The 17,120-nt window shown below is 40.4% G+C and overlaps 1 protein-coding gene across 1 annotated transcript; it reads right to left on the bottom strand.

The window, feature by feature from the left end:
* Positions 1-10,347: 10,347 nt before the first annotated feature.
* On the bottom strand, positions 10,348-15,648 carry LOC134076221 (uncharacterized). The gene is made up of 5 exons (XM_062531221.1): positions 15,527-15,648; positions 13,264-13,329; positions 12,472-12,783; positions 11,985-12,281; positions 10,348-11,689 (listed from the first exon to the last, which is right to left on the bottom strand). The coding sequence occupies exons 1-5, from the start codon at positions 15,555-15,557 to the stop codon at positions 11,487-11,489; spliced, it is 909 nt and encodes a 302-aa protein (XP_062387205.1). The 5' UTR covers positions 15,558-15,648; the 3' UTR covers positions 10,348-11,486.
* Positions 15,649-17,120: the final 1,472 nt, after the last annotated feature.

Genomic DNA, 17,120 nt, shown 5'->3' with positions numbered 1-17,120 from the left:
TGCCCGAGTGTCCCACAGCCCTGTGAGTGAGCGGAGCCACTGACATCTCATCTGTCTCTGTCGGCACGCTGTTGCAGCCATCACGCCAAATACCTGCATCATTTGCATGGAGGGAGTTGAGTTATGCATAAGTTTATGTTATGTATGTGATGTGTGTGTTAAGAGGGTCGGGCGGGCCACACAAAAAAAACTTCACCTTCTCTCTCCAGGTTTCAAAAAGACACCACATACACACACACAGACACACAGACACACAGACACACACACAAACACACACACACACACACACACACACACACACACACACACACACACACACTTGTAAAAAGCTGTAGTCCAGAGAAAAGTAGAAGATAAGCATTCTCATTCCCACTCTGTAACAGCCATCCAACCCTCATGCACGCGCGCACACACACACACACACACACACACACACACACACACACACACACACACACACACACACACACACACTGACAATTTAAAGATCGCAGAAGGATTGGAAGTGGGACTGGAGGGGCCCTCAGTATGTGTATTGAAGCTACTCCAGGCCCCCTGGATGTCTATCAGAGGGCACATCATTTCTAGCGGTGCTCGAAACACACATGAATCTCAGAGCACAAAAGGGCCTCATATGCACTGCACTGTAGACCTACCGTATGTCATTACAGTAATATAAGTAGCACACATTTAGCATGAGGGAGAGATACTGCATTTTACAAGTTTCACTGCTTCAATCACACAGTCAGTTAAAGTGTGCGATAAGCTGGGTGTTACATGTAATTAATGGCAGCTGGCTTTAATAACGTGTTCTGCTGACATATTAAAGGCTTATTAAAGCCAAAAGCAATTTTAAACTATGAGAAGTGTTTCTTTATCAGCCAAGGGAAATATTTCAATACACGGAGCAACCCAAAGGCATTCCTAAACATCTAAATCAGACAGTTAAGAAATGAATGGGTTTTCAAAGCCAGAATCACAGAGGGTCGATGTGCATACTTATGTCCATGGCCAACGCACAAGCACTGACTGAACTGCTAAATCAAATGTTGATTGGTAGAGCAGCACATGAGAGTAGCAAACACTGATTGGCTGGGCAGGGCACGAAACAAACACGGATTGGTTAGGCCGGGCCTGCCCTCATTTCACACTAGCCCAAAGGCATGTCAGCTCACCCATGGAGGTATTATAAGAACTGGAGAAAGTGAACAAGTCCCGCCCCCATTCATTTCAATGGGAATGCTAGGCTAGTGAAAATTGCCAAAATTGAACGATTTTTTCAGGCTTCAACATGGCATTTCAAGGGGCTTGTTTCCGGTGCCGTTTTACTTAGCCAATTAAGTGCCAGGTTACCGATTGACGTAAGGTACAGAAGGAGAGCTCGTGCCCACACTAAGCTCGTGCATGAGCTGAGAGTGGAACAGCCACCAATCAGCATGAGGAAAACGCAGGGAAAACGGCACCGGACATGATGTATTTCTGGAAAATGGCGACGAGGAAGTGCTTTGCTAATCGGCGAAGCTAACCAGTCAAATCCTGACCCCCTGAGCTCACCAGTCAGTTCCGGCAGCATGACTTCCTGTGTTGACGATGCCCTTAGTTACAGCAGTGTCCTGGTGCTCTAGTAACAGCCAGTTCTGTCAGTCCAAACCATCTGATTCTCTACTTCACCAGTAGCTGGGCTGTGAGAGGGCAGGTCATGGACCTGACTCATACCAATCAGAATACTCTTCCAGCTGTGGATGAAGACTCAGACCAATCAGAATCCACCTCTAGCTGGGGATACAGGGCTCATACATGGGTACCTGGTGCGATCCCTGGACACGGTCTCCTCTCTCTAATCCTGCTGCCTTTGCTATTTGTTCCTCTTCACTGGCTCTCTCCCCTCCTGTTGTTGTCTTCAGTGGTTGTGTGTACATGACATGTACATTTAAAAACGTTCGGTTTCGGTTGGACTAAAAATACTGTTTTATTGTTGTTGTTTTTCAATTGTCATGTAAATACTGATTCTGATCACCTTGTCTTCTACCTGCTCTCTCTTTTCACCCCCCTCCTCTCTTTCACACTTTGTGATTGAATCGCTTCATTACTTCATTATAGTACATTACTCTCTCTTCCCACATTTATTTCTTCTCTCTTTTCCTTCTGTCGCTCCCTCTCTCCTTCCTCATTCTTAGCTTCTATCTACTCCTCTCTTCCACTCCACTCCTTCTCTCTCTCTCTCTGTTTCTCTCTCCCTCTCCAATTCATGCAGGCCAACAGAGGGCTTGCCCAGTGAGCTGATTCAATCAATGAGGCCTCTCACGTTTGTCAAGCCCACACTAGAGAAATAGGCCCGGGTCACTGTTTAAGAGGCTATTGATTTTATGCTTGCTACAGTGTTGGCATACTGCTGATGACACAAAGAGGGGGGGTCGTAAAGCAGCAGTCAGGGTGGGGGGGGGGGGGGGGGAGGGAAGGCTGTGGGTGAAGGGTGACAAACAGGTGCCACGTACACATGCATTTAAACACGCGCACGCGCACACACACACACACACACACACAATCACCTGAAGTCATGCATCATGCACAAACACACACAGTACTTCCCTATGGCAACACTCATACACACAACATACACACACAACTACTGTGTACAGACAAACAGGACACTGAACACACACACACACACACACACACACACACATACACCACCATTATCACCTATACCTATCCCAAAGCAAAGTGAATGTCAGGTAACTCTCAAAACCACTAAAATGCCCACACTCAAAACAATCTATCTCAAAATTTATATTTGATACTCTGGTGAGGACTTTTTTCAAAGAGTATTGGTTCCAGGATGACTTGATGCACTAAATGGTGCGAATCTGTGGCAGTGGCAGCTGTGGCAATTTCCTCTTCAGCATTGAGCAGTGTCATAAAGAAGCGCTTAGATACTGAAGCAACCTGGAGAAACAAGGAAAATATATTAACATTACAAAAATACATAATATTACAAAATTGTTTCTACAGTATTAGGACAAATAATCTGAATGTGTGTTAGATCATTTCAAATATTCATTTTGTAGACACTGAAGTCTAAACCAATTTGAACCAACAAAAAGCCATTTTGTGCTAGTTTAACAGTTGGCACATTTGCAACGGTTAAAGAGTGAAAAGTGGAAACATCTGGAAAAGAGATCAGATTGACTATGCTCAAGTATTTGAGTCCTACAAATCTATTGGAGATAGATCTGACATGGTGGACCTATACATTCACTCAGAATCAGATTGAACTACACAGAATGTAAAATATACATTTTAAGAACGTTTAAGATTGTAACATATAGGATGCACTTTCTTCATGCAGGATACATCTAAACTTCATTATGTAGTCTATTATCGTATTGCTTAAAAGTAGGTTGCTTAGAAAACTTAGCCTGTAGGCTATATCTGGCGTGACGCCGATGTTACAACCAAACGCCTGCATGTCCATCTGCGCAGTGCGCCGGCCAGGTGCAACGCAAGAAAAAGAGCTGCCCTTCGACCTTGTCAAGGGCAACTCCCTACTTCCCAAATGTTACTCTGGGACAAAGCGCTGGCGCGTCGTTTTTCTTCTCTTGCGCAGCCATTGTAATGGAGATCAGCGGAACACGCACATGTTCCCCGCAGCAGCGCGTGGGCCCGCGCGACTCCATGAAGTTGTTGTAGCGGCTGTAGCCTCGTACTGGAGCGAGCGCAAGACCATATTGTTGTTGGCTCGGGTGTCTTTGTATGGCCGTCATGTTCGTACGATGAACGATGGGTTGGTATTGTGAGACAATTACAACCGAGACGGTTGAGCTTGTTCAAAATGATTAAGTTGGCGAGGATTATAAATATACAACTAGGCTATCACACAACGGTTCATATATTATAGCAGGATATCATGCTACTAGTGCTTCTATGTGTATATATACTGTAACCTATTTAAAAGGGCAAACGTTAGCGTATAAGCAAAAGGACACAATCCGGAATGTGTCCTAATTAGGCTATGCAATGTTGAGAGTGGTAATAGTTTCTAATAGTTTTTCACCGATGAGGAAATACAAATTAGGCCAATATATTGCTATATAGTGATAATATCACCAAAGGAACAAAATAAGTAATAACAAGATCTGTTGCCTGTTTTCCCGAGAGGATGTTGTGGCTCTTTGTGACATTTGCTTATCTAGGCCTATTAAGACACCTAAACAAAATAACTGACACTGAGGGAATAATGACAATAAAAAAAACCCAGAAAAGAATCATTAAAAAAACAACAAAAAAACATATATGCACATGTTTTGCCATTGTTTCTCTTTTTAACTAAACTGCTCACAAAAAGTAAGGAAACTTGACTTTGGCCCATTATATCTCCCCTTTAGTAATACCAACCAGTAAAGTGTTTCATATCATTTTTATCGTTGATTTGTCACCTTTACAATGAGGTATAGCTTGTAAGCATAGGGCAATCATGGAATGAGCAACACAAGCAAACGTGTAAGTAGTGCCAACGAAAAATGTGCCAAAATGGCCTGTTATGCTGTTGGAATTCACCTTTGTTACTTCAAGCATTGACGATTGCACTCTCCCACAGAAATGAGGAAAACAAAACATGTTAGGCATACATTTGTTCATTTTATACTCAGTGTCAGGGTCCTCAGTAGCGTGTAGAGGATCCATATGCAGCCACAACAGCTTGGCACCTTCTTCTCATGCTGGTCACCAACCTGGCTACATTCTGCTGTGGGATGGCATTCCATTCCTCGATAAGGATCTGTTGTAAGTCAGCCAACCTGGTTTTGTTGGTGAAAACCAATTTTAGATCCTCTCCACTCCCAAATTCTGGAGGTACTCTCTGATGATCCCAGCTCTATGGGGGAGAGCGTTGTCATCCTGGAGGGTGGCAATTGGTCCCATATTCTGGAGATATGGAATTGCCACTGGCTCCAGAATCTCATCCCGGTATCTCACTGCATGATGATTGCCTTTAATGATAACAAGGTCTGTCTTTCGAGTTAGGGAGATGTCACCCCACAGCAGAATGTAGCCAGGTTGGTGACCTGCATGAGAAGAAGGTGCCAAGCTGTTGTGGCTGCATAATGGATCCTCTACACGCTACTGAGGACCCTGACACTGAGTGTAAAATGAACAAATGTATGCCTAACATGTTTTGTTTTCCTCATTTCTGTGGGAGAGTGCAATCGTCAATGCTTGAAGTAACAAAGGTGAATTCAATAGCATAACAGGCCATTTTGGCACATTTTTCGTTGGCACTACTTACACGTTTGCTTGTGTTGCTCATTTCATGATTGCCCTATGCTTACAAGCTATACCTCTTTGTAAAGGTGACAAATCAACGATAAAAATGATATGAAACACTTTACTGGTTGGTATTACTAAAGGGGAGATATAATGGGCCAAAGTCAAGTTTCCTTACTTTTTGTGAGCGGTTTATATTGTGTGTTTTGCCTCCAGCTACAGTGACTGCTTTGATTGACAGGAGTGAGTCTGCACTGTGACTGGAAGATGAAAGAGGAGGGAGGGGCATTAATGAAGCATTCTGGCCCCTCCTCCCACGTATTCTGCAGCTCATACCTGCTTGCTAGTTGTCTCCGTTGACCAATGAGGAGGCTGTAAATTAGCCAATGAGGCTTTAAGTCATGCCAAAGAAGACCAAAAAACGTTATCAGTGGCAAGTGGTCATATAATTTCATTGAATGATAAACTGATGTTCTTTTTTCATTCAAAGCCTACAGATAACACATAACAGATAAAGCAGTTAAATAAATTCATTATATCTCAAAAGTATAAAGACAGCTTATCCATACATTTAACTATACTGGACTAGCCATTATTTAAACATACTTATCCATTCCAATTACTTGGCACAGGTTTTGCTTTTTTTTCTCCACACACAAGCCATGTCAGAGGGCACACACTCTTGATGATGACAGGCCTTTGGTGTTTGCAGTCTAGTTGTGGCAGTGTCATATCACCCCTTGATTGGATAATGTGAACTCTTAGGCCTTGCATGTTGCCCTTGCATTTTTAAACACAAATGACAATGCCTTGTTTATTCCAGTCTCTGCAGTCTTGTTTGACACATCTACATCAGTCTGCACACACACACACACACACACACACACATTTATTTATTTTTAATCATATTACCATGCATTTATGCCATCTGTCATTTAGTTGTTTTGAGATGAGATTTTATTTATGCGTTTTTGGGGAGACAGCACACATTTCATAATTTCCAAACCAGCATGCATACGCGCACGCACGCAGCACAAACACACACAACAATCTCAGCAACTCCACACACAACTACTGTGTACAGACAAACAGGACACTGAACACACACACACACACACACACACACACACACACATACACCACCATTATCACCTATACCTATCCCAAAGCAAAGTGAATGTCAGGTAACTCTCAAAACCACTAAAATGCCCACACTCAAAACAATCTATCTCAAAATTTATATTTGATACTCTGGTGAGGACTTTTTTCAAAGAGTATTGGTTCCAGGATGACTTGATGCACTAAATGGTGCGAATCTGTGGCAGTGGCAGCTGTGGCAATTTCCTCTTCAGCATTGAGCAGTGTCATAAAGAAGCGCTTAGATACTGAAGCAACCTGGAGAAACAAGGAAAATATATTAACATTACAAAAATACATAACCAGCATGCATACGCGCACGCACGCAGCACAAACACACACAACAATCTCAGCAACTCCTCCACAAGCACACAATCTCTCAATAGCTCTGCCCTTGTGGTGTCTTAATGTGTTGTGAAAAAACAGATGTGAGTGTGATTGACATTAGTCAGAATGACAGACTGACAAGTGGAGACAGTTGTGTCACACCCACCTCATGGTTGGAGAACTGCCTAATCAGTCTGTCACCAGTCAGTCACATGTTGGAAGCTGGAAACTAGATAGATCTCCCTTACAGTGTCGACTATGTTGAGTTATCATGTGTTTGTGTCCCAGTGAATCACAAGCCAAATAGCCAAATGTGGAACCCTGGGTTGGCTGCATTGAAGACAGAAGCTCAGTGTCAGCAGCAGATCTACATAACACAGGAGCTCCCCCTGGTGGTGAAAGAGGATGAGAGAATTAATTTTCAATCAGGTACTCTAGGTGACCCCTGGTGACATTGATGAGAAATCTGGCCTTTTGTTTGAAAAACAACCCAGTTAAATGATGACAGGAAGACATACCCATACACTATGCAGATTCACTAGCTAGCTAGTAGAGAAATAATGACAAATGTGGTGTAGTTGTACTATCCACATTCCATTGACATCATGGAATGGAGCACACCTGCAGACCACCTCAAAGGCGGGGGTCTATTTACTAACCTAAACTAAATATGATCCATAACATGAGGAACATGGTAGGCTTCCATTCACATGTCCTGTCCACATGATGTCTTCAGTGAAAAGTCTGTGTCTATTTGAGACCTTGGTGATCTTATAGAATTTGAGTAGCCGTGTTCCTTGAGTACAGAATTTGAGAATAGCACCTAACTGAAAGGGATGTGGTTCCAGTCCAATGTTAACAGGGCCTGCCTTCAGATAGACATGTAGCTAGTGGTGTATCAGAGACCCACAACACACATTAGTTTTGTATGACTTGATCGTTTGAGTAGTTGCAAACATCGACATTTGATTTTTAGCCCAAAGTATCAGACATATATGCGATTCCCAGGGTAATATGTGGGTGGTGTGTGTGAGAGAGAGAGAGACACACAGACAGACAGAGAGAGACAGAGAGAGAGAAGGAAATAAATGTGGAAAACTTTTTGCCTTTATTTTGGCCCTTAGTTGGATGGAATATGGAGTTGAATATGAATATGCTTGTCAAGATTAATCATACCGTTGCCTCTCAGCTGTGAAAGAGACACACATCCTCCTCCTTATCTTCATCACAGAAACTGACATACAGTATATAAAAATGTATTCTTTAAAAATGCTATTTCAGTGAGACAAAAACTTAGACATCAGAGTTAATTTCAATGGATGGTGACTTAAAGACACTTTTTAGATCAGTAATTCAGATCCAAATTCCCTTAGGTCATTTTGTGTTAATTTTATGATTAGCAATAATTACCAATACAATTCTAAATTTTTAACTGAACTTAAATTTGGACTTGGATTGCTGAGATTGCGTCTTCTTGTTATTAATTTTTTCCATTATACGTCTCAGGACAGTCTTCCAGTTCTGTAGTAAGTCCTCTGGTGCTTGTAAATCCCTTTGGAATTTATGACCCGTGTCATCTGATAAATTGATCAGATTTACCTGCTACTAATGTGATGTGGGAACAGGGGAAGGCGCAGCTCTGATGTAGCCCTTACTCACAGAACCTGCCAGAATTCATGAAGCATTTTAGAGAAAACCCCAAGCATCAGTCCGCCTGTGCAATCTCATTAGTTGGATGCTTTATGGCGGAGGTTCATTTGCACCACTTTATCCGTTTATCCATGACTCTGTGGGTTTTGTGGGGACTGGCGTCAATCAAACATTCATGGAAAAGAAGGAAACTGCATGGCAACACGTGTTAATTGACTGTGGAGACACGGCAACACACCTCAGACTCATTTAACCGTGTGTCTCCCATTTTACAGTAAGCTTTAAGGAGCACTGAAAAAGAGGCAGCATGTAATAGCTGATAAATCTCATGCATGGAGAGAGAGTAAAAGACCTGGAAGAGAGAAAGAGAGAGAGAGAGAGAGAGAGAAAGAGAGAGAAAGAGAGAATAAAGTGATAAAAAGCACTTTCATATGTCATTTCATCTTTAAGCATTTCTCTTATATTGCCTCAGGGTAATCTTGATTCTCAAACATTCTAATCACATATTTGTTGATTCAATCAACAAATATGGTAGATTGCTTCATTCGCTGTATTCCCCAATCATTCATGACCGTTTCAACACTGTAAATATTCCTGATATAGATAAATAAATAAATCCTTGCTATTTGCCAAATAGATCACCTTCACAGGGAGGTAAACAAAATAATGAAAAAAATTTTCAGAGCAGCTTGTGCAAAGTATTCCACAGCTTTTGGGTGTGAGACTGTTCACATTTCATGGCAGTACGTCATTAGGGGCAGAAAAGTTGAGCACTTTTTTTCCTCTTTCAAAAGCAGGGGTGAAAGGTTATTAGGGGGGGAGCAGAGCAGAGATTTGCGGATGATTTATTCAGCCCATAAGCCAGTAAGGCCTTGTTCAGACAGGCAGTTAAAATGATATAGACATACTGACTGAGAGGAGAGGAAAAGTCTTGACAGCTTTGGTCACCAAAGGGGAGATGTGGAGTTCACTCTTCTCCAAAGGTATGCTGACTTTGCACAGTCAAAGGGCCCTTTCATTCATGCAGCTTTCTCTCTCACTCTCCAACACACATGCGCGCACGCACACACACACACACACACACACTTCATATATCTTCTTTTTGCCACAATACGTCAATATCTGTGTCAAGCACACTCACAGGGGAGTAACTAGCAGTAAAATTAGACTTAAATTGGTGGATTAAACTCCAAATAGTTTCAGAAGTGCAACAGTCTTGTAAGCAAAGGTTTGGAATGCAGTTGTTCACTCAATTCCAAAGAAATACAACACGCCCAAGCCGGATTAGCGATTGTATTTGCATGCTCGGGTTTTAGGGATATTGGAAATATAGCCTCTTGGCCAGAAGGACCTGCAGAGCAAATCCAAAGATTCATATGGGTATTCCCAGGCTAGGCTACTTTCTTAGATAGATGCACCTCAATGACAATGTCCATGCATACCCATCAGTGATTAAACTCAACTGTCAATCTGGACTGCATAGCCTACTGTGAGGACTAATCTGTACTGTGCTAGTCTAAACTCACAACAAAAACCTACACGGTACATCATAGTGCTTATGTACATAAGTACAATCCAAGGGGGTATTCCAAGTACGTTGTTTAGTGACAAACCTGGATATGTTACCTCAGAGTAAGTGGTAAACCTCGTACAACAAGAGCACTCTGGCAAAATCCTTCTAGTATAAACTGAAGTCCCACGTTGTAGAAGAGATCTGTGAAACTGTGGGTTGTCCTATACTTGTGCAGCTACACTGTCCTCTACTGGACATATACATAAAATACACAAACAAAATGTTCACATCGAGCACCCAGTGAAATTACACCCGATCTCATGCACCTGAGGCAATACATTGATTGGTTCAAGTTGCTTATACCTTAGTCTGGGCTTTGTCATTTGTTTCCTTGACTGTGTAGGAAGGATTCTTTTCAGAGGGTACTTTGAGAGGTATAATAAGCAGTCGATTTTTTTTTTTAATGTTTATCTATCTTATTATAATGCAAATACAATAAGGTACAATTACATTTGTTATCCTTAATATACCTCTTAAAAACATTAAAAAAAAAAAAAATAACAGAAAAAATAAAATTCTATTTGTGTGTTCAATTCCCTACTGGCATCACAGCACTATACTTGTGGCTTACACAAAAATTAAACCTTCACTCAACCTGCATTATGTGCATCAGGACTGTGTATTGAAAACAATTTGTCCAAATGAAACATATACAGTAATGGCACAATGGTTATGATTTCACATATTGCTCTATACAAAAGTTATAACACTCACCACACCACTTCCATACAAATTGGGGTAGAATTGACAAAGTACAACCTGTTATGGCAGCAGATCCAGCATCTGTGTCATTCCAGAAGCACTCGGGAAAGAAATTGACACGTGCAAACCTAAATTCAGTATGCAAATATCTTCATCTAAAAATGTTGTGCTTACAGATCAAAAGTCATTAACAAAGGTTATTAGTGGCAAAATGTCTAAATCTTCTGAAGACAACCATGCTTCTTTGATCCTTCTAACGCTCTCTACCAATGCGTCTTTTCGCATGAGTACCAAATTCTCAAAATAAAAGTGTCTATTTCATCATTGCTATTAACTTAAACTGAAATAATAAAAAAATACAAACAAAAACATATTTAAACAAATATAATTGTCTAACAATTACAATTGTCTAACACAAATCAGTTGCTTTGCGCACAACGTTATTTTGAGAAAATCCACAATTAACAAACTTCCGGGTTAAAATGTTGAATTTCACGTTTTCGTATAATTCGACAGTATACAGTTTCATATCATGAACTAATTTCACGGAAAAATATACGTCTTGACTGTTAAACGTGAGCACAATAGCTTAATTTGAATTTTACCGAAACGACTGGTTTCGCTTTGCAGGGTCACATACAGTATGTTAACACTATTAATGAAAGGATCATAAAAGCCAAAAGAAAATTCCCTTAAGAGACACTGCAGAATTTACAAACAGAGAATGGTAAAAAATAACAGATTATACTGTAAGACGCACAGACGTATACGCACACAACCAGCTGATTCACATATGGGTTTGGCCCCCTTAAATCCTCTATGGGAATATTGAACATTAAAGGTTAGATACGGGGTCTGTGGGAACTGCTGTTGCCCATCCACGGATCAGCCTGGGCCATATCCGTTTACAAAAATGCCAAGCTGCAAATACAAGAAGGACAACAGAACAGCAAACAAAAAAGCCAAAAAAGCCAGCGGCAAGTAAATAATAGTGGAATAATCGCGGAAGATGAATAAGAATCCCAAACCAGGAGTCATCTGTGGAAACAACACCAAAGGAAATGACATGGTTAGGTGACAATGTGCAAATGGTGCCTTGATAATCAAAACCACATAATCTGGTCTAGTTTAATTATTGCTTTGGACAAAATCCTATAACCACAACCATAACTGATGGGATGACAGGTCGCAACAATGCTGCAAGCAGCAAACTGCACTTGTCCAATGGTTTGGAATCTATTAACATGCCACTCTTGACAAGGCACTGATAAAACAAAAAAAACCCTCATGTTTAGAGGATCATAATAACAATCAATATCTTGGTAAAACTTACCAATGGCAGGTCCAATTACAGTCAAATTGCAGATACGGATGAGTTGTTTACTCATGTAGTCCATTACAGTGATTACTCCACTGTCATTCAAAGTCAAATCTCCTAGCACCAGCGAACCATTGGTGACTTTCTGTCTATTCCCAAAGTCCAGATTTAAGTGTGCTGTCCCCTTGTCGAAGATGCATATGGAAAAATTGCCCGAGCTGTTGCTTAACATTACTTGCACCGTGTCCCCATGATTTAACAGGGGGAACAAGGCAAAGTCGCCAGCCTTCTTTTCTAAGGCATTTTGATGAGCTGAAAAAAAGATGACAAATGTAAAACTAATCACAATCATTAGCACTAACAGTACTACTTGGAATGGCAAACATTATTTCAGTTACAGTGGAATTTGTGACAATCTCAGTCTGTTTTATCAACACTACTACAGTAACACAACTTCAGTCATTTAGGTGAAAGCCCCCCCCCCCCAAAAAAAAACACTTACCTTCTGCTGTAAGATTCACATCACAGATTTGTTTGCCATAGCAGTAACCAATAAACATGCCTGAATCACGGAGCCGAAAGTCCAAGATGACGAGGGAGAAATTGTCTGTGGACAGGTTAGTCCTGTTCTCAAGCCCCATACTCCCTTTGCATTGTCCTTGGTCACAGGCCGCAACGGTCTGAAACTCATTTATCTTCTTCTCCCACTTTACCTCTCTCCCAGCACATGACATATTGCAGGTGAGGGTTGCAGACTCACCCACCCTAGCTTTCCCTGGGTAAATCTTGCACACAGAGGGCCCTGAAAAAGATGCTGCAAAAACAAATATGTACTCTTCAAATGTTAATGTTACTCATAATGAAATTTCCCCTTTTTATGATTTTGCACTTTAGCCTTTAAATAGCCATTTAGATAGTCTGGAATATTAACTAATGATCCTTGAACATTTTCCACATAATCATGTGACATCATCACCATATGAATCATAATATTGAAAACAAATCGTTCACTTAAATATGCACTCATGAACAAGTTGCACTCTTATCCTGCATATCAGTGGTGATGGGCAACCAATGCAATAAATGTGAAATAACTTTGGAGCACTGTAAATCATGTAACATGATATATCCTCTCTTTTCATCAAGTAATGCGATGTAATTGAAATTCTAATACGTATGAAGGAACATACAGTATTTCAGATAGTCCAAAAAGTTTCTAGAAATTACATAAATTAGGTTCAACTTGATCAGGAACTCAACGGTCTGATTTAGGCCTATAAATGTTAACACTCACCCAGAATGAGAATTATGCACAGCATTCTCACATGCATGACATTTGGTCCGTGTACAAAAGCAGATCCTAGGCCAAAACGAAAGCATCATTTACTGTACTGTATTTACTTAACAAGTAAAAAGTCAAATGCTACAGTATAGGCACCCGGCATTCCATATGATTTAATATTTAATAGGCATGACCAAGTTGTTCAAAAGTCATCTGATTAGATCAAACCTTGAAAATGGGTTGTTCAAAGGGGAAAAGGATTGGCTTTTACGTAATCTAATCTTGGTTTTGATCTGGATAAACCACAAAAGCTAGTCAAATAATAGCATTTTTATCATGTATTTGCACTTAATGTTACAGTCATACAACAATATTTATTTGTTGGGCACTGAAAAAAATAAACTTCAGAAACAGGGCACCCCATTTCTGCTCTTTGAAGGCAGATTACCCACACTTTAATTTGTATGCCCATATCCTTGCACACAACTACTTTGGTATGATATTGTTTTTTAGCATACTAACTTTGAGCAAATACTTATGTCAAGCCAATGTTTTTTTTGTCTTGAAGATACAATATGACTGCAGCCAGGGCAGGTCGGCCTAACACTGAATGTGTAAATTGGCCCGACACTGAAGGACAATTTATTTGCCCTGGCAGTAAATAACCGATACAAAAAATAATTCTCACAACTTTTTGAGCGTTTAGTTATGTCTAGTAATTGCTATAGATTATATCACAGAATAACATACCACACTGTGCATAAGGACAATGACACAGGATGCCATTTTTTCCAGAGTTACAGTTAGGCCTGTGTTGGCTTATCTTAATTGACTAAATCTACACACAAACATAATACAGGCAAGGAACACAAATGGAAAGTGATAAGAGTTTATTGCACAGACGTGTTTTGGTATGCAGTGGGTCAATTTGATGTTAGCCCAGGCAGCAACACTGGCCTACATGTCACTAGGCTAAGATGTGCAGAGGCTAGGCTGACTACCATCACAGCCTGCTGAGGTGTAAAATAGCCAATATCCTAAGTGGTCAAGGTACCAGACTCACTGATTTAGTCTGACATGACATTCTGCTTGACTGGCTGCTACACAAGATCACAACATTGACGCCATACAGCATAATCTAAATTTACTCAACCACGAAATTATCACGTTTCCCAGTTAATAACCCATGAAAATATCCAAAAATTGTTAAAACGCCGAGGTCTATTAACTTCTCTGCCAACATTTTCAGTTCCATTTGATTCGCGCTTCAGTAGGTTATTGCGCATCACAATCTCCGTTCATAAATAGGCTAACTCGTGGAAACTCAGAATCTGGTAACACCGGATTCCAGGATGTACCTCAAATTGCTTTGACAAACCATCAGGAAATAAGATGGATAACATGGGATTTCCAAATCCAGATCATTTTGATCCAGATAAAAAAAAATTAAAAAAACAACTGAACCATGCATGTGTGATGTCCCTCTCCAAAGGCTACGTTCGCAACAACTCGGAGACATTAGAGATCGAATTCCTAATATGATAATGCACCCCAGACACGTAGCACAGTTGGGAAACCCCTACACCAGTTAGCACGTTCTTTGACCAGTGTGTTGATATCATTAGCCTGTAGTTCGGAGGAACGTAGCCTACCCAATAGAGAGCCTGTCACTATCAAAAGTGCAGGTGCATATATAACCGAGCCAATATGACAGCCTACACCGAGAATCCATTGCTGCAGTCGGCTACTTTCACAAAATGGACTAGACTTCAGAGCCTTTCCGCATGCTATGTTTCTAATTGAAGCAACTCGAGTCGCGTATCATCGGTGTTTGGGAATCCCCAACATCCTTCACTCAATACCGCCGAATAAGATTTGCTTTTAAAAGATTCCTTCCACCTCATTTATCTTCTCTCTTTGTAGACTGTGAACTTTATTTCAAAATAATATTAACATGTTTCCCAAGTGACTGGGTTATTATGAGCTAATTCCTAAAACCTTTTGGAGAGCTACTTTGACACAGGTGGGTAGCTACTGTAGCTCGTAAACCACCTGTTGGAGACCCCTTGGATTCTAAACTACAGCTTCTATCAGAGCGGTGGGTGGAACCAATAGTCTATGGAATCCAGAGAAACCAAATCGGAAGTCAAGTCGGATTCGAATGTCTTGACGTTCCACCAAACAGAGCTAGCCCATTCAACAAAAGTATCGATGATTATCACCGAGTCTTCCGTTTTTTATACATTTATATTTCGTCGGACGTTGGTCTACTCACCGTCTTTTTTCTCTATTTGCAACAAGCACATGGTCTTCTTCTTATTCTTCTAAGGTTGGCAAAGAGCCTCACTCATTTTATACCTGGCACCCGGAAGGCTTACTGGCCTAGGCTACTGTAGGCTAAGTTGTTGAACCAGTTCCTACTTTCCCCGTTTTGTGTAGGCATGATAAAGCCACCAACTATTTGGTGGGGATGGGCAACTTTCTAATCTGACAGGGTTATGGTTATTGTTATTAAGCGGACGCCTTTATCCAAAGCGACATACAAATAAATAACCATACAAATTAATTTAACAGTGAACATAAAAGGGAGAATAGCAACATGTTCAACACAACCGTATAAAACAATCATTTTAAGCAATAACCTACCTAGTGGGAAATTAATATGAGAATATCAATTAAACAATAAGTCATTCAATCAATCATAATAACTATGGCATGATAAGGCTACATTTAAGGAGAGTAGCAAATAAAAACAACAATGGGTCATTCCACGTCAGTTCAACCAGAGCGCACGCAAAAAAAAAAACATATGTTACCAAGGAGACACTCTGTTTTTCCATTTTCCACCCTAAACATGGACACAATGCACCATTGAGATCAATATGTTTTATCCCCACCCCTGTGATTTCAGTGATTCAGTGATTTTAGTGCCACTATACAAAACATATTTCTCAATAGCTCTCAATGGTGCATTTTGTTCAGGGTGGGAAATGAAAAAAAAAGAAAAAAAATTACATAAGACAAGTCAGTGTTTTTAAAAAGAAGAGGTAATGCAGATTAAAGAGAGAGAGAGAGAGAGAGAGAGAAAAACAATCTTTGCATATTCCCACAGGGTGCTCTGAATATGAGATCCAAAATTATTTTTTCAGATTTGTGAGGTCTGCTGTTCAGTCCCTGATGGAATTTCTTTTCTCTTTGTTGCTTTTTCTGAGAGTGTTTCTACTTATCTCAATAAGAAAAAGAAAAAAATCAAGAGCCTATGTTGAGTAACCTAAACAGGCCTAAACAGAGTCCAACTCCAATAACATTTTGATCAACTTTGAGGGACTGCTATGACCATGCAGGATCATCCAGACCACTCCTGGTGATTTTACTGCATACAATTCCTATATGCACTAGCCTGCAAAAACCACAATATCTGTCTATCTAACTTATTCTTGCACTGCTGCTATAATTCTACATTACTATGTTATGTCTATCTTAATTGTCCATATATTTATACTACTACTGTTATAGCTTACATTTTTGTACTGTACATATTTATTGCTGGTCACTGGAATTTAATCTTAAGCACTGTTGCTCTTATTTGCACTACCAATTTTACACACACCTCTTACCTCATACTTGATCACAGTACGAATCCTCAGTACATTCATGCACATCTTTATCTCTAGTATTTTACTGCTCCTTTAGTCATGCTGATTGTTGATGTTTTTGTTGATTTGCCTTGTATTTTCCTGTTTACATTGTAGAGTATGTCGTGTGTGGTGTCTTAAGCTGCTGGGACCTTGAATTTCCCCTTGGGGATCTAGTATCTTTCTATCTATCTAAAATTTGAGCCACCTACATATTTTAGTTCTGAGCAATGA

The sequence above is a fragment of the Sardina pilchardus genome, chromosome 3, assembly GCF_963854185.1.
Source record: "Sardina pilchardus chromosome 3, fSarPil1.1, whole genome shotgun sequence".
NCBI classification, from domain to species: Eukaryota; Metazoa; Chordata; class Actinopteri; order Clupeiformes; family Clupeidae; genus Sardina; species Sardina pilchardus.
Note: the sequence above shows the minus strand (reverse complement) of the source record. Positions and strands in the feature narration are given on the sequence as shown.

What these genes read in the sequence shown, in the direction of transcription:
- LOC134076221 (XM_062531221.1), bottom strand. Translation starts at nt 15,557, where the DNA reads ATGTGCTTGTTGCAAATAGAGAAAAAAGACG. An exon ending in GTGCATAATTCTCATTCTGG is followed by an intron (nt 12,784 to 13,263) that starts GTGAGTGTTAAC and finishes TTGTTTTTGCAG; the next exon opens with CATCTTTTTCAGGGCCCTCT. An exon ending in TGTGAATCTTACAGCAGAAG is followed by an intron (nt 12,282 to 12,471) that starts GTAAGTGTTTTT and finishes TCTTTTTTTCAG; the next exon opens with CTCATCAAAATGCCTTAGAA.